At 36.9% G+C, this 19,227-nt stretch overlaps 1 protein-coding gene across 1 annotated transcript in view; it reads right to left on the bottom strand.

Annotated features, from left to right (window-relative positions):
* Nucleotides 1-5,149, bottom strand: part of LOC149795508 (soma ferritin-like) — a 12,719-nt gene extending 7,570 nt beyond the window's left edge. The window contains exons 1-2 of the mRNA XM_089965303.1: nt 4,990-5,149; nt 2,315-2,421 (exon numbers count right to left, since the gene is read on the bottom strand). Of these exons, the coding sequence (XP_089821429.1) occupies nt 2,315-2,421; nt 4,990-5,038 (156 nt within the window). The 5' untranslated portion in view covers nt 5,039-5,149. The remainder of the gene's footprint in view (nt 1-2,314; nt 2,422-4,989) is intronic.
* Nucleotides 5,150-19,227: the final 14,078 nt, after the last annotated feature.

The raw sequence follows: 19,227 nt of genomic DNA, 5'->3' as shown, positions 1-19,227 counted from the left end.
TTTGTATGTGTGTGTGTGTTTGTATCTATATGTATGTAAACGGAACTGCTAATTGCATTTTCAAAACATAAGTTTTGTAATTATTTTCTGGTAGAAGTGTATCCTTAAAGTGTCTTGTTCAAGATTATTTTGTTTACACGTTTGATTAAACTGTTATATTTTCTACACGGGGCCTCGTGTTGTTCAATTCTATACCTCTATTCAGATCTCTATTTATTCCATAAATTAATTTCATATTGTTATTATTCACTCAGTCAGGGCAGTAACACCGAGATCAATCATTCTCTACATAAGATGGCACTCTACAGTTTCGCTTTTGCATAGGGTTAGAATTTTAAAGAAAAAGAATGTCTCCGGCTTTTCTCACTGGTTATACTGGCTATTTAAAAAGACCTTGTATATCTTAGGTATAATTTGAAGAACCTTTAATTCCCTTTATTTTGGTGTATAATTGATGGGTGTAATATGGGTTATAGAGTATACAGCTTGGCCTTACTCCAGATGTGCACCTTTAAAAAAAAGTGCTAGCTCCACTTGGTCATTTTCACTTCCCTGAACTTCAGAGGTAAATTGTATAAAAAAAAAAAGAGCCGAGCACTTTCAGAAGCTGGTATTGTCTAGTCTGGCAAAATTTATTTTCCCTTTTTTAATAGCTGCTATGCATAGTGTAATTTAGACTAATTCAGGCTGATTTTTTAGCACAAGGGAGCAGTCATTTTAGTTAGCAGTGTGCTTAGATCATGTACAATTTCCAAAGAAATATCATCCACATTAATGTAGCATAAAGGTATGCCAACATTCTCTTCATTGTGCATGTTTTAAATGCAAACACCTTCACCTTACATACGTCACTCTCTTAAAAGTACATAATAACTGGTGAGCGCCCCCTAAAGACAGCCACCCCCACTACCCCATAAGATTATTCAATGACTTGGGTGTGCTTCAAGATGGCGGTTTCCGATTCGAAGGAAGTCTGGGCCCAAAAGTTTACTAAAACCAGTGTTTTGAAAAAGCGATCTTGTGCACCAAAAACATTGGAATGCTAGATATTTATCTAGGCTAGCTATCCCTACCCTCCCAAAAAGATTTTAAATTAAATTTTAGAATTGAGATTGGAATAGCATCAGTTTGGTTAACACAATGTGATCGCAGAAATCCAACGAAAGCTAACCCAAACGTTCTATCTTTCTAGCTTTATTCTCATGGAAAATTACCGAAGGTCAAAGAAGTTTTGTTGACGTTGATGTGGAGTTTGCACTTTTTTGCTGGTCAGATTTCGATACCGGAGCAAATTTCAACAGATAATAAAAGTTTTGTAAAGACGATATTTTAAAAGTTAAAACACCTTTATTGTTTTGTGATTAGATAACAAAGGAAAACAACAGGAAGAACAATATTTGTTCTTAATACCCCTTTCGAATTCAGGCATTATATAAAACTGACATTCGAAAAACTTCACGTTTAGAACTTGGAAATTACTAACATCAGACTAAACTCTGAATTTTGAATACAATGGTAAATCTGTGCTCTTATATGGAGCTGAAATGCGGAGACCAACAAAGATCACAAACGAGAAAATCCCGAATGTTGTCATACGTGTCTAAGATTAATATTGTAAATACGCTGGCCTGAAATCGTCAGCACTGACATTTCATAGAGCATAACAGGTTATGTTTAAATGGACCAACAAATCAAACGAAGAAAGTAGGGCTTAATTTAAAAAAACAAAAACAAACCAGGACTAACATTGCCAGAGAGGTTTTGAGTTGAAATACCTTAAGATAAGAAGACCCTGAAACATCTGGAAAAGATAAGCGGGCTTAGCCCAACTCAACCAAAATAGCGTTTTGCGTTCCGGATGCATACCAATAATAAAAAGGACATATCTGGAGAGAATTTGAGAAGGATGTTCCGATTTGAGTAGGATGGCGTGGAGTTCTAGACTGAAAGGGTTTAAGTCAAGTCACACTGTTTCAGAAAAATCAAATAAACGCTCTATGTGACTTGAATCCTAATGCAAGATGTTGTTTTTTTTTTCAATTCACTAATTCTGTAAAGCAGCCAAAGGGAAGGACGCCAAGCATAATTACATTTTCAATGCAAACAACCTTTTACATTGTGACTTTGGATTGGTCCATAAGTAATCGGATGTAACATGCAAATATGAGTTTGAAAGTAAAAAGTAAAACAGAGGTAATTTTAGGGATTTCGTAAACCATACTCTATAAATAACTTACATGTATTGAGAACACAAATTAGATCAATAAAATCTTCTTGAAAACAATTACTAATATTCTATTAAAACGTTACGTACGTAAGCCTGGTAGAGGTAGCTAGCTTCTAATTCCAGACGGATCTGTTGAGTTAGGTGGTTGTTAATTTTCTCCGAGTAGTTCTGACGTATATTATCCACGAACGGATCTACGAACATAAATATTTGGATTAAAAAACAAGATAATAGTTATCTACTTAATGGCAGTTGAGTAGAAAGACATTTTAGTGAGACTGTAACACCCTCCACGTCTCCATTGTCTGGAGTTCGATCCTGCTTCCAGCCACGTGAAATACTAAGTCGTCGTCCACCAAAGGGTTGTGGTTTCCTTATTATTCTCCAGTGTCACACACAACACTATGCAATCATCTGAACAATCGACTTACTAGATAAAAATTTCCTAACGCTGCTGCACAACAGATGTAACATTGAGAAAACTAATTTGAATGACAATGAAAATTATCTATACAACAAGAGCTTGTCCTTTTTGCATTTATATGCTTTATATATAAGTGGATTATGATTTCATGACCAGTGTTTACATTGAATATACGCAACCACCACGAATCCCCACTAGCAGGAGGGGATAGCCCCTCAACCCACCCCACAACCTTCCCCTCGTGTTGCTGCACGATGAGAGGGAAATTCTGCGTCTTCTATACATGCGTATGACGACAAAATGGCCTAGCTACGAGTCCGGCTTGCGTAGTTAAGGGGGCGGGGATTGTGACCTGAATTGTGCAGGGTATTTAGGTATGAAAAATCTTAAAATCTTTGTCTCCGTGATAAATGTTAATTACGTAATCTTACAGAGTATGAAAATACTTAACATATTTCAAGGTCAAATGATGTACACTAAAATCGTCACATTCCTAGGGAAAGAAAATGGCCTTATATCATCCATGCCTTGTTATATAACCTTTTTAACTACGTCTTTGTAACATTATACACATAGATGATCAACACAAGAGCTTTGTGCTCCACGGTATAAAATCAGCAGAATTAGGGATATTGATTACATAAATTAACTAAGGATGTTATATTAATTATATAATTTAAATATGGATATTAATTGCATAAGTTAATAATACCAACCGGTGTCATAATAATAGATTGTACATTTTATTTGAACAAGTTCTTTGAATAGTTAATTTAGTCAACATTAAACCTAAAACAATTACGTAATCGCCGTCTTTTAAAATTATAGTTTCAAAACGTATTCCATAGTTACGCAAATAAACACCATTTACTTATTGCCAAGTGTATTTAACCAGGCACTACGATACAAAGTACTTTTGAGGTGGGTCAATGCGTACGTTCGTTGATCTGTCCAGGAGTCGGTTATCGCTATCATCTGAACTCTGGATGAAGGAGGGTGATCATATTTTTGTTTGACAAGGGTGCATAGATCACAAGGGTGCGTAGATCACAAGGGTCCGTAGATCGCAAGGAGACAATAAAGGTTTTTGATTTTGAATTCATCCCAAGTTAATAGGAGGGAGTTGAAAGTTACACTTTCATATGCTTGTACACAATCCATCCACAATGATGGAGGGACGATGATTATCTTTAGTATGATGCATGATAAGGATGCGACCATGAAAATGAAAGTTTTCTATCGGGGCCGGGGAATTTACATAGGTTGTGGATCAAACGTATTCGATATACTTTGTGTATGTCTGTGATGTCATTCATTTGTAGTTAAGGTTTATTTCTTTCTTGCAGTTGAAAAAAGGTCATAGAATATTTAGCATTATATGTCTGGTCGCTGTGTCGTTGCAAAGAAATATGCATGCATGATTTTCATTTAATTGGTACCCAGTGATGACGAATAGAAAGTATTGAAAATAAAGTTGATATAACTGAATACCAGTCTTTCACGTGCCCTCCGCCTAAATCTTCTAGATTTGTTTATTACATCAATTCATTTTCTTGACAGGGAATACAACAGCTTTCCTATATCTTATTATTATTTATAAGTATATTTGCGAGATGCAGATTATAAATACTGAATGGGAAGAAGAAAAAAAACAATAACAGAATGCATTTAGATAACATTTCCATTTACAGTATCAGTATCATCAATGGCGAACTCTCCGAACGGGTGAGAATTATACAGTTCCTTTCTCAAATTCTGGCATATACAAGAGGAAGTGGTCGCTTTAACAGGTGGGTGGATCCTTCTGGTATCTGTGATTTTCTGCATCTCAAACACCACTTCGTGCCAATATTTTTGCCATCGTTTATGTTCTCAGAACCGGTTGTACAATCGAATTAAAATAATGTAAGAATAATGGCAATGTAAACGTTTGCATTGTATTGTTATATTAATGTTGTTGTAGGGTTTAACGCCATTTTTCAGCACACGATAGGCTATACATGGCGGCCATTAATGGTGGAGGAAGAACCCAGGAAATCCCCAGAAAGAACCACCGACCCTCGAGAAGCTACTGGAAAGCTTTCTCACATACCCACTTTAGCCGAATCCGAGACTCGAACCCACGCAGACAGAGGTGAGATGGCAGTGATCCGTAACGGAGAGCGCTTTAGACCACTCGGCCACTCGGGGCCCCCTGTTATATTAATATATACATTTGGGATCATGGTGTTCAAAGTATAATCGCTGTTGTTTAGCTTTGCAGTTTATTGCAAAATAATTCAAACATAACGTCACATTTTTAAGACCTAAATTAAGCTAAATCAACAAGTTTGCTTACCTGTGGAGCATATACCAATCAAAGCTAGAATCAGCAAAGAGGTCTTCATGGTCGTGCTACAGCTAGTAAGCTACGGTTCGTTCACTCACAAAGACTCTTGTTGCAGTGAGATTCGGCGCAAATATGAACTCTGCCCTTACCCGTAACACACTTTTATCTCTTATCTGCACTCATAGCTTACAGGGTACACTAACAGATAATCAAATACCTTCCACGTGCTCCACGGCAGCAACGTAATGGTTCGAGACTGCTGATAAAGGCAGAACATCGTGAGGCTGTAAAGACTTTAAAGTTAACTGCGAATATGTTCTGCAATTTACTCCATAGATGGGCTGGCTAGCCAGACACACACACACACACACACACACACACACACACACACACTGATCACCCACTCAATCCGATGGAAGTGGACAGCGGGGCAGGGGATTAAGTACCAACTCTTAGTAGTGGAAGTCCACTCAGCTTGGTAGATTTGCCACCTATTGAAGTGGAAATCCACTCAATCTATTGGAAGTCCGTCACGGTGTTTATTGCAGCTGACGTGGGTTTCATGGCACCCCTCGACACACTAAGAAACAGATGGGAGAAACCCCGACAGCGTAAAACCGATCAAGGCAGATGTCAATTTCATATCTTTACCTGTACAAACTCTATAGTGGTAATATTTCTTGTTATATTTATCGGTGGCCTGTCTATGGATACATAAAGACGAACGCGCGTAACGTAGAAAAAACATGAGGTTCTAAATTTCATCTATATCTTCCCACCCTGTCCATTACTTAGCATACTCCACAAGAAATTGCCTCTAAGGTTTACATTTACGCACTGTTCTGCAGCAAGCGCTAACGTCAATGTTCATTCTTACTAAATGTTTCATAATGTTTTTTGTGTGCTGGTTAATAATTTGTCATATTTTCATTTTTTTCCATACTATTTCCAGTACCCACTTCGAAGACATTAATGAATGCAGTAATACCTATAAAATTCGATAATTATAGCTTACTGCATTTGTATGGGAAAATATGAACGAGTTTTTTGGATGGAATACTTCACGACCTTTGGAGTGCAGTACATCCATCCGACAAAACGAGTTCATATTTTCCCATACAAATGCAGTAACCTTTTTATTAAATGCTCATTTTCTTATTCTTCCTAAGGCTTAATTATATAAACAAAATACACTACAAGAAACAACGTAAATGAATGTATGCCGTATTCCAAACTAAATACACAAGCGCAGATTCATCATTACACAACAACAACATTATTAATGTGCACATAGCTCCGCCCAGATAAATTCGAACTTGTCGCGCGCTAGACATAAGTTACAAAGAAAATGGCGTTTTTGTCTACTTAAATTTGAAATTTGGAGTCATATTGTGTATGAATGCGCATTGCAACAAGTTTTCCATTTGATCTGGAATGAATAGATTTTGGTATTTTTGTCGATTCTACGAAATTTCGTGATTATGGACTGGATTCATCTGTGCAAATTGTACATGAAATACATCGGATTGAAGCAGCGCGGGAGAAGCGTGTTTACATCTGCAAGTGTGTTTCTTCTGTCATTGACTATTTGAAATCATAATGTGGGAAAAATATGAAGTGTATTTTGAGTGCAGTAAGGAGGATGTAATTGCACTTGGAATATAGTCGAAATTACAGTACAATTTCGAAATGTGTAATCAAGCTTGAGAACTCATGACATGGCCCATGTAATTCGGATTTGCAGAACTAAGAAAGTACATTTTGAGGAAATTCAGAATGTAAAACTGTAAGTATATTTTTTGCCATTCTTATTACCAGCTAAAGGAGACAGTTTATGCCTTTATAATTTGCATATCATTTGTAGGCACCAAACAATTTTATGAAAATTGGCGTCTTTCGCCAAAATCCGAAACATTGTATCAATAAAGTTAACGCGGAATGTAGCAAAACAGCTGGTATGTGGCATTCCACGAAACATCTGCTTTAGTTCATTCAGAAACAATTTAATCAACCAAAACGTAAAGCGTCTGCTACACGAGAGTACATGATTTGTTTACAAAGTAGTAACTAATACACTATTGGGCACACGTGTCATGCGCGTGGGTGCAATATGAAGGTGTGCAATATCGTAAAATACTGAACGATTCTGATAATGTAAAGTTAACGGATCAAGAACACTGGAATATTATGACATGCGTGTCATCATTCTTTTCAAAGTTTATTCTTCAAGAATAACATAGCATTGTATATTAAATAAAAGAGATACACGAGTTTATATACACACAATTATCACTCATCTTAAAACAAGAAGTTTCTTTTTAAATCTATATATTACACCGTTTTCTCGACAAAATTCAAACTTTCTCTGTAAATTAAATCAAACTATTTAAAAATCCAAACAAATCTCAATAATTTCCAAATAACTAAAACTATAACTATAAGACAACCAACTGGGAATATTTTGATAATGTCTGCCGTCTCAACATAGAAATATATAGCACACACACAATATAGCAAACACATATAGCGTACACGAGACTAAGGAGATCTCTGGCAAAGATCACCAAACAAAAAAGGGAAGGAACTCCGACATTGGGGACTAAAACCCAGAGTCGGATGAACAACCCTATAGTTCACACTATGGATACAAATACCCCATCAAAAATTCTAAATTTGAACATATTTTATTAAAATTCTATAATAAAATATACAAACATACATACCTTTGGGGGATACACAAACATATAACAACACTTTTTAAAAAAATGTGGAAACTGGGAGGTGGGGGCATCTGTCTGGTGCCCCCCCCCCAAAAAAAGAGGTAATATACAAAAGGTTTTTCTGCACTTTTACCTTTGAAACTTTGAAAATAGCACCGTGAATGAGAGAGTACGGCATTTATCATGAAGGCACAAAATTGTGTACACTCTATTGGTCGTTTCACTCTATCAGTGGCCATTCATGTCATGTACAAGGTAATTTCAAAGAAGAATACCAATTTATTTCTGACCTCACTTTTCCCATGAAATCTACATGCATCACCGGACAGTGGCTTAAGAATTATCGTACTCTGAAGTAAGACGCTAAGCCTGTTACCGTAGCTCCCAGCATCCAGTCAACAGCAGTCAGTCAGGACAGTTCGCACATGTACAATCTACTTGCTGTTCAATGTCGCGCTTCGAAGTCTCAAGATGTACATTAACTTTTGAAAGAAAACACCACAAAACAACAGACCTTAAAACGAAAGAGATGTTTGTGGGGGAAAAAAAGGAACGAGAAACGCATTTGATGATAACTTCTCATATTATAGCGTAAAACTCGACTTTAACGTTATATGAAACACAAAATATAATTATTTTCTCAATTAGAGACTATTCGTTTAACTTAAATTTAGAAAAACTCAAAAGGCCTTGATGACGCCCAAACTGTGAATTATACCAATACTTTTATCAGACGATTTAGAATATGGCTGATTATTTGATCAGTGTTTTATTGCCCCCAATTCGTCTTCACAGTATTGTCTGTTCTCCATCCGTGTCTGTTCACGCGATAAACGAAGTGGTTTTTATGAAAAAAGGTAACTGTCTTTGTCACTTTTTCATGAATATATCATCAAGCACCAGCCGAGAAACGAAAATTGTACTGTGAAGGCTACCGCTACACTTGTTAACAATGGCCAGTCACGTAGGTGTTGAGCCTCGATGTTATTTTTTTCAGCACCAATGTTTCAAAAGAAACATTAACGTCCGAATGCAAATGTTCTATGCTGAGCGTGTAGAAACCAATTTTGAATTTATAATATGGACTAAGAAACACAATATGGTTTATTTGTGATAGTTTCGCTTATTACTATCCTTTTCGTATTTTCTTATTATCTGTTGTCGCATTAACATGTACCAACTTAAAGCTCTATAAATGTAATAGAGTGAAATACGAGTGCATGATCATTACAACAATAATCAAAGTGAATACAGTGACAATATTCGCGACGACCCTAGAATACATATCAGCTTCTCTAAGATAACAGGATATGACAGATTTACAACATTTTGAAGCCAAAACCTATTCCCTGTCCAGTTCGGCGTATGTCTAGTTAACGAAGTAAAGCCGTGAAAAATTGAAAGCTACACTTTAATAGCAATCAGTGCAATTAGAGTTAACTTTATAGCCTTGGCAAACACGTGGCTTTGACATTTAGGGCGATATGCAGGGCATTATTGATAGACGTAATGTGTCCAGCTTAAGCCTGAACATACCTGCCCGTTTGTTTGTAAACCCACCCACCCCGCGATATATACACACACACACACCAATTTCAATAACAGAAATCTTTAATGTGATCAAAAGTGCAAAGAAATTAGTCAATTTATTCATTGATTTATGAAATTTAACACGACTCTACCAGATTGGCCCTAACACTGCATCTTCTGCTCCTTTCATGCTTAACGGACTTTTCATACTAACGCGGCGTCATGTTGGGTACACTATGGACGAGTCTAGTTTTTTCAGACAACAGAGTGACGTGTTTCATCCTATTCGGTAAGTGCCGGAAAATTGCGTAAATTGCCATAATGTTGAGAGTTTAGAGTTATATCACTTCGCACATATGAATATAAAAATTACACCGCTTGTTAAATCCACGTGAGAGGCAAATTTGTAGTTGCCAATCGTTTCCTTTACTTGATTAGACATTGTAAATATCAGAAGCAGGCGATCTAGTATTTTTCTATGTACATACGTGTGTAGTTGTTGATACACCCCTTCGTTGAAAAGGGACTTGTCCAGGAACTGTAAATGACTGGCGAGCAGGGTCGACTTTTACCGAAACGCGCAGACGATAACGGTGTTAGCCACCCCCACCCCCATCCCCCGGCATTATCAGGTTTGAAATTATAAATCAATAAATGAACTAAATTATGTGCATCTTTTATCTTATTTTTGTTTTTCATTTCTTTAAGAATTGGTACAGCGTATAAACAAACGGTGACATATGTTCAGACTATAATACGGTACAGGTTAAACAACGGGGTTCAGGGGTGAGGTAGCAAGAAGTATGAAGCAGAAAAAGAAATTCAACTGAGATAAACCAAACCGACGTACACAATTAGGAGTTATTTTCAACTGTACATCAAATACAATCGTATCTACCGGAGATGCACATTTCACAAGTAAATTTGCATAATAGCACACATTTCTGCTGAAGTGCAAATTGCGTTATTAACCTACTAGTAGTGTGCTTTTAAAAATGTACTTTTCTTAATTTCCTATTATCTGTTGTCGAATCTGGCCATACTTAACATGTACGAATTTAATGCTTCAGAAATAAAATAAACGGAAAGTCGAATGAGTGAGCATTCCTACAGTAACATTTGCTACGTCCTTAGAACTGATAGCAACGGTTCAAGATCAACCGGAAATAATAGGTATTTGCAACATTTGAAGCCAAAACAACTTCCACCTCCAATATGGAGTGAATTAAGTTTTACAAGGGTAACCCGTTTAAAGCCGTGAAAAGTAAGAAGCCACATTAATAACAATAAGTACAAAACAGAGACAGATTTTTTTTTTTATCTTGGCAAAGATGTGGTTTAGCCATTTCGGGCGGTTACAAGGCGTTATTGATAGATATGTTCCCCATACAAGTTAAACAAGTGTCAAAAAGAAGTATGAATAATAAGAAATTCCAACTAGATCAAGCTTTAAAGAAAATGCACAAACTGGAGGGTATTTGTTGTACTGTAAATGCAATCGTATCTACGTGTAAATACAATCGCATCTACCGAAGATATATGATATACATGTGTGCACTGGAGAAACTAACTGCTATTGCAGTAATTATCATGTAGATTTAAAGAATGTAACGTACCAAATTTTAATCTGCATTAATTGAAAATAATATATGCAAATTAATCTCCTAATGAAAATGTTTATGTGATTTCACTTTTCATTACTTTCACCCGTCTATTTTGTAATATTACATGTAAACTCATCAGATGATCAGTAATTCCATATATATATATATATATATATATATATATATATATATATATATATATATATATATATATGCTTTTTTATGGTTATAGAATGCGGCATCACGTGGCTCGTAGAGTCTGCGCTAATATAGTAGGTAAATGGTAAAAGTAAACACCTGTCATGTTCTGAGAAAATGTGCCACATGGACATGTATATTTGGGTCCCGATTTCTAAACTTGCTGGCCTAGCAGCAGTTGCATGGACAGCGGTGTGCATTATTTCTTTGTGTGGGAGCATGTTAAGCAAACAATTTGAAAGTAAATGACAGAATGAAACCCGCTAATACTTACGTGTGACTTTCTTTTATATTTTGTTGTTGTTGTTGTTTAAAAGCAGACCCCCCCATATTAAAATTACTATAAGTAAACCTTTTATATTTTGTGAAGGACATACCTTGTCTCAGCATTCTTTGCTCGGAAATTGAGATAGGGTATGTGATTGCGTTTTAGTGGCTGAGTCAGACTATTCAACGGCATTGTGTAAAACTTAAAAAGAGAAACCTGAACCATGTACTGCAGCTGTGCCAACAGGTAAGTTCCACGCACTGTAGTCGATGTCCACGATTACATGATTATATTGCTGTGACTTCTAACAGGGGAAATTAAACTTAATCCGTACACCACAAGCCACGACGTGTAATCGACGACGACCATGAATTAATGTCCGACAAGTATCAAGGAACGTTGATCTTAAAATGTTATTTGAACACTTGAAGAAAATTAAAACCAGGCTAAATCCATTCATCACAAAGTATACACATAAATAACATTTGAAACTTTAGGCTAAATCTATTCATCGCAAAGTATACACATGAATAACATTTGAAACTAGGCTAAATCTATTCATCACAATATATACACATAAATAACATTTTAAATTAGGCTAAATATATTCATTGCACAATGAACAAATGCATGAATAACACCTGAAACGAGGCTAAATATATTCATCGCAAATTATACACGTGAATAACATTTGAAACTTTAGGCTAAATCTATTCATCGCAAAGAATACACATAAATAACATTTGAAACTAGGTTAAATCTATTCATCACAATGTATAAACGTGAATGACATTTGAAACTAGGCTAATTCTATTCATCGCAAAGTATACACGTGAATAACATTTTAAATTAGGCTAAATTTATTCATCGCAAAGTATACACATAAATAACATTTGAAACTAGGCTAAATCTATTCATCACAATGTATACACATGAATAACACTTGAAACGAGGCTAAATATATTCATCGCAAAGTATACACGTGAATAACATTTTAAATTAGGCTAAATCTATTTATCGCAAAGTATACATATGAAAAACATTTGAAAGTAGGCTAAATCTATTCATCGCAAAGTATACACATAAAAACATTTTAAATTAGGCTAAATCTATTAATTGCACAATCAACAAATGCATGAAAACACAGGGAGCAGCAGTTCATCACTTGGCTGCTGACAGGACATACACTATCAAGCTGGAATCAATCTCTAGGTTTCAATCACTTAGATATTAACAAGACATAATATATTAAGCTAAATTCATTCTCTGCATTTCCGTTCATGTTTCAGTATCAGTTGCTTGGATATTTACAGGACATGCAATATCAAGTTGGGTTCACTCGCTAGAGTTCAATCAATTTGATTTTGTCAGGACATACAATATCAAGCTGGATTCACTCTCTAGGATTCAGTCAGTTTGATACTGGCAGGACATACAATATCAAACTGGGTTCACTCTCTAGAGTTCAGTCAATTCGATATTGACAGGACATAAAATATCAAGCTGGTTTGGCTCTCTTGGGTTCAGTCAATTTGATATTGACAGGACATACAATCTCAGGTTGGGTTCGCTCTCTAGTTTTGACAGGACATACAATATCAAGCTGGGTTCACTCTCTAGTTTTGACAGGACATACAATATCAAGCTGGGTGCACTCTCTAGGTTTGACAGGACATAAAATATCAAGCTGTGTGCACTCTCTAGTTTTGACAGGACATACAATATCAAGCTGGGCTCACTCTCTAGTTTTGACAGAACATACAATATCAAGCTGGGTGCACTCTCTATGTTTGACAGGACATACAATGTCAATTTGGGCTCACTCTCATGTTTTAAAATTTTCGCATACCGGTAGTGATGTTATCCTGATAACACGCGCTGTTTGCCTAATTGAGGAAAAAGGAACAAAACGGGTCGATAACCCTAGTTATATTAGCTGTTGGACATCAGACTTTCGTGGTGCAAGATGGAAAGCTTTTGTTCCGAAATTATAACAACTGGCACTCATACCAGACATAATTTAATATCTCAGGGACAATATAAAGAGAAGGCTGAATTACAGGGTGAGCTTAGCAATGGGAGATAATCTGTATTTGTTTCCGGCACACTGAAAAAACGATGACGTGATTTCTATGAACTAATCTGAGTTTTATGTATCAATCTGCTCAGTGCATACAATACCAGAAACATAAGCTTGTTTATTTTTTATTTTTTAAAACTCAAGATAAGTATTTGATTCTTTAAGACATCTGGCGTGTTGAAGCTGTACGGACGTAAATTGTCACGTTTGCAAATTATCGTAAAGAAAGACGGAGTCAGACAACCATTAAGTTTCCATAACAAATCACACAAGAATTCCAAGGGATGGTAGTGCCATTAGAGACCATTACACACACCAAGACTCGTCAGTTGTTGCTCAGCATAGTTACATTTAACAGCTGATCCAGATTTACCGTGTTATGGTTCCATTTCCGGATCAATCAAAAACATAGTGTGTGACCATACCTTGCATTAACTTTTCATGTGAACTTCCACCACAGTGCTTTCACGACCACTACAAAATGCACCTCAAAATAAAGAATGAATCTTTCCCAGTTATGCCACGATAAAATTACTGTTGTCACCTTTAAGTTTACATATGAACTACTTAGATGGGTACTGAGTTGTGAGCATTTTATCCTTGTCCGACCTCAGACGGAAAATCAATAAAAAGAGGGTAAGTAGCATGATAAGACCGGTTTTGTATCTTGTTTTGTACTGATCTAGGTCAAAGCCTTTGTCCTCCTATCATGCACGTAAACGTTGCCCACAGGTGCCATACAGGATGAAAGTCATGTAAAAATGATAACGATCAATGTTTCAAACCGAAAATCTCTCTGCGTTGAATCTTGCAAGCGATAACAGAAACCAACATCCTAAATATATAAACAAAATCTTGACGAACTTACGCTTGGTAACTTCGAGTTCCTCATATAAAAGTAAATTTGAAAAGTTTAATCTGACATAACTGTTAATGTATTTATTTGGAATAAGGCCCACCCTATTCGGCAATCGATATACATATGCAATCAGTTTAATATTGATTTGTTACGCAGTCCAGAATTGTTTTATCATTACCCGTCGATCAAACATTTTCATCGTGAAATATACAGGCATTGTAAGTAGAGGGTAAATATTTTTCACGCAGGCCTTGCATGCTAGTATGAAGTAGCAAACAGCAACTTGATGGACATAACTTTTACTGCAGTGAAATCAGTGAAAAGCTACAACTCACAATCGTGTCAGAACGAGATGTGATATGATGTGATTTGGATTTTTCACGTGACTTTAACAATTTTCCAGTCATATCGCTACGATGTCTGCAATGTTGCAGTTTATAGTGATGTCTAGCACTGGGGCATCATGCCGCAGACATGTAGCATGATGTGCCACCCAGTCACATTATTCTGACACCAGGCCGACCAGTCCTAACACTAACCTCTTAATGCTGAGCGCCAAGCGAGGCAGCTGTTAGTACCAATTTTGTAAGTCTTTGGTATGACTCGGCCGGGGATCGAACCCACGTCAGAATGTGGTATAACATTCTGAAATTTACAGCATGCACTGGAAAAATGTAAATACCGTATCTCACCTATGCGGACTTCAAATGCTTGAACATTGCCGTGAGAACCACAATGCAAGTCGCTGAACAAATCCCATGCAGGTTTTGTTATTCTCCAGTCAGATGCGACAGGCAAACCGAGTCACCATTGAAGCATCGTGGCCAGGACTCGGTTGAGGTGTTTTTTTAAATCACAGGTTGCAGCGAATTGCACCATATCCTCCCCCTCGGGCATGTTTATAACTAACGATAACATTATCGAGTTTTCTGCAGCCACTCATTCCTGGATCTGCGATCACGATTTTAACTTCACCGATGCCAAAGTACGTGATCCACTGTCACGTTGCTGGCATGTATAGAGAAGACGCACACAACGCATGCAATCAATAGTTGCAAATGTATCCAAACAAAATAAGAACACCAGTGGTGCTTTATAATCTGTGTGGGTAAGATGGTCACTTAATAATGAAAGGAGTAGCCGCAGCATCGATGAGCGCCAGTAAGCGTAATCCCCAAATAATATGGGAAAATACTTATTGTTTAGGCTGGGTCAGCGGCATCTTTTGGACTCGTTGCAGTTTTTGAATTCCATCCTGGACAAGATAGTATATAACCTTGCTTCGAATGGTAATGATCGGTTAACAATAAGTAGTCGATATGTTACCACTAACCTTGAAAAGTTGAAGTTGATGACTAGTAACGAGGTCATATTATAACACACATACCGACGATGCAGCATCAGACAAATGGGTTAAATGGGTACATCTGGAGAAGGTTAGAAGGTTTTCGGCAACAGGCAACGATTGGAAGGAATTTCGCGATAATGTTAAAGGGAGACAATCCTTTGAGCTAGATAAGAATACGCTGGTGAAGATATCGGTGATTGCGCGAATGCAGGCCATAAACTCGTGAACAGGTTAGAAACAGTCCTGGTATCAGTTCACGCGGGCAACAACGCATCAAAAATTCAATAAGGTTGCATTGATTTGCCAGAGGAATATGTTTCATTCCTCGCGATAACTATAAATTCAACGTAAAGCACGGTGCGTGGAGAGTTCACATGGCAAATATGTACCCAACAATATATTTGCTCACCAGGGCACGTGTTAATAGCATTTCAATTAAAACATTTCCGAAGTGACTTTATGCCGGTTGAACATCGATGATTCCATACACAAGGGAAACTTACATCGTCAATCTAGATTTAAGCACAGGCCTTGGGTAGCATCGGGAAACATATGTTGTAACACCCATATATTCTTTTGTATTTTAGTCGTAGGGGTTTGCACCACCCTGTGAATTTGTTAATTATTAACCCAGGCGGTTTTATTCAACGCGGCCTTGACGGGGATCTGACCGGGTTTGCCAACAAAGCGGATTTGACTTGATTTACCAGCCGGGTTGTTGTTGGCGTCGACCCGCTATAGCTTGAGATTTTTAAAGCTCGAACTAGAAAACTGCGAAGTTCAACTTACAAATTAGACATTCAAATACTTTTTGACTTTCAAAATGTTATTACATCAACCTGGTAGAAATCAGCGAAATCGGAAAAATCAGAAATGCTGGTATGTCGGTTGCTTCTGTCAAAAACCACACCAAAGTTCACCGACGAATTCACACGGGTTGCATTCCACGTTGATTATGTTGCACAAACATTAACTCACCTAAGAAAAGATCTCAACTTTTTTTTTTGCAAGGACAAACTTCTTCGGATAAAAGTGTTTGGACGCAGACGATAACGATCATTTCAAACAACATTCAATGGCATAATTGGTTTGTTTCTATATGAACTTGGTGTCAGACCCCATAGAACGTACAATTGCAGAAGATTTAAATTTTGCTCATTAGGATGTTTTCTATATTTGTATGTTGGTTGTACAAGTAAAAAAAAAAATTGTTGGTCAGAAGTGCGCGTGTGTGTTGCGCCTGGACTGGATAAGAATAGACAGGGTCTGCCTGTGAAGCAATTACACTAGGCGATCACGTTATTATTAGAAGCACTACTACAAGCCATTAATGTTACCGACTTGAGAAAATAATCAAAGCGGAACAACAGATGCTAGATGAAATTATCAAGAAAACCGCGCTACTCGTAAAATACAAGCTTATGTGTTTGACCGTTGATACTTTTTTTGCGGAATCACCACGGCAACCACCATTGACTGTATTGTTGCGGTAATCACCACTATATTGACTATTATAGGCACACCAATGTATTGACGTTGAGGCCATACCAATAGAAACCGGGGTAACTGGCGGTGCTGCTAAATTGGTGTTGGTATTGCTGCATTCACTAATACGTGTCTATTGAGAACTTCTCGCGGCGGCACACTGAAGTCTTAATACACATACCAAGCTGTACTTGATGGCCATTTCGGATAAAATGAAAACAATGGCTGAGTTTCACACCGTTTTGGCGGAAATGGACAACCACCAACAGTTCCGATACAGAACTGGGGGTGGGGGAAATGGATTTATTGGAATAAAAAGTCGAGCAATTTCCTTTGAAATATAAAAAGTATATCAATGCCAAGAAAACAACCAGAACTTTCACCGCAGATTATTGCGGAAATGCCAAGCCTGTAAGGTTCAATTCCCGCAAAAGAAATTCAAGAATGTATGGAATCAGCTCAACCAGACTATATAATTTATGGAACACTCTCAAATATTGCCCGCTATAAAACATATGGCATCGAAATACAGCCTATAATTGATAGTATAAAGTCCATAAAAGCATCTGATATCAACCTACAGTCTATAATTTATATTATTAAGTCATTGAAAGCAGCTGAGATCGACAAGAGAGATCTAAATCCCATAATTTATAATCTTCTAATAATAATGGGTGGATTAAACATTTTGAAACATGAACTACTAAATCTGTATAAAAATATCAGCAAAGGACGAAGATATTGTGATACCATTAAAAAATCTCCTTTACACGTTGACATGTGCTTAGATTTCATTGTCTGGTTTTGTTAATACCCTTCTGGGAATGATGTCTCAAGACTAACTGGCTCTTATTAACAACGATCATATAATGAATTTCCATCTCCTGTGTCACAACTGTAGCCTCACTGTGGAAAAAGTACACAAGAAACGTTTGACGGGATTTTATCATGCTATCCAGTGAGTTCTGTACCCCTATTACTCATTTAAAATGTATGCTTGACGATATGATATAAGCTTGTGTACTTTGATCTTCTAGTCAGTGTACATCCTCAGGGTGTAGAATAAGGAATCATCTATTCATATTTGCCTAAACACCAGAAATGTTCTCGCTTACTTCTGTGCTCGATGAGCAGCGTTCACATAGTCTTGTTAACAATTGTATTTTATGTTTGTACTGTATAGTTTCTGTTCTCAAGTAGCCGCTAAGATTTCATTTTTTCGTCCTTGTGTGACTGATTGTACTCTTCGAAATGCTGAGGAAATAAATTGATTGATCTTTCAGTCAATCAGTCGATCAATCTCTCCCCCCTCCTCCTCCTTCTCCTCTCTCTCTCTCTCAGATACACGTCTGGCAAATGATTGCCATAATCGATGGGAAAAGTATCTCCTATTTGCTCTGTGACCTGTCTGTCAATCACCCCCCCCCCCAACAACCAAAAACAACGAAAAAGACAACAACACCCCCACCCCCAAAAAAACCGAGGCTTGTTAATTTCGCGTTAGACGCGATAATCCGAACATCCATTTTAACACAGATTTTCCGTTAGATGCTATAAACCCAGAAAGATGGTGGCATATACTAATTTCCCATTGTCTCTCAAGTTGCATAAAACTGGCGGTCAAATGTACATTTCCCATCGAGGGTCAAGTTTCATCTTATACTACTATTCATAAAAACAGAACATTGTTTACATCTAGGAAATTTTGTGTAAAGTTAAGTTATAACCTTGTGCAAAATTTGAATCATTTTACAAAGCAATTATTGTAACATTGCTTTAGTTTAACCGATATTATTTAAATATATATCGCATGTCAATTTCGTGCCTCAATAAAAATTGTAGAAGATGCAAGGTGGCATGTTAGTTATGCGGGCTGTTTTTTTTATATTTTATAAATCGTATTCATCACATTTGTACGTTTGCTAGGATTACTTATCCTAACTGAATTACCTTACATCTTAGAAATGATCGGAGGAGGGGACTCGGAGGCACGCTCACCCTCTAAAGGTGAGAGCGAAAGAATGGGAACGTTTCCCTGAATAAGTTTCTTTTACAGTTAGATAATTGAAATTATGCCATGGAAACGGTGAAAATGCATACGTTTCTGGGCGCTTGACTCACCATCCATATGGGGTTAAATTCCATGGACAAAAGA

The sequence above is a fragment of the Sinohyriopsis cumingii genome, chromosome 7 (genome assembly GCF_028554795.1).
Source record: "Sinohyriopsis cumingii isolate HCF-2022 chromosome 7, ASM2855479v2, whole genome shotgun sequence".
In the NCBI taxonomy this organism is placed as follows: Eukaryota; Metazoa; Mollusca; class Bivalvia; order Unionida; family Unionidae; genus Sinohyriopsis; species Sinohyriopsis cumingii.
Note: the sequence above shows the minus strand (reverse complement) of the source record. Positions and strands in the feature narration are given on the sequence as shown.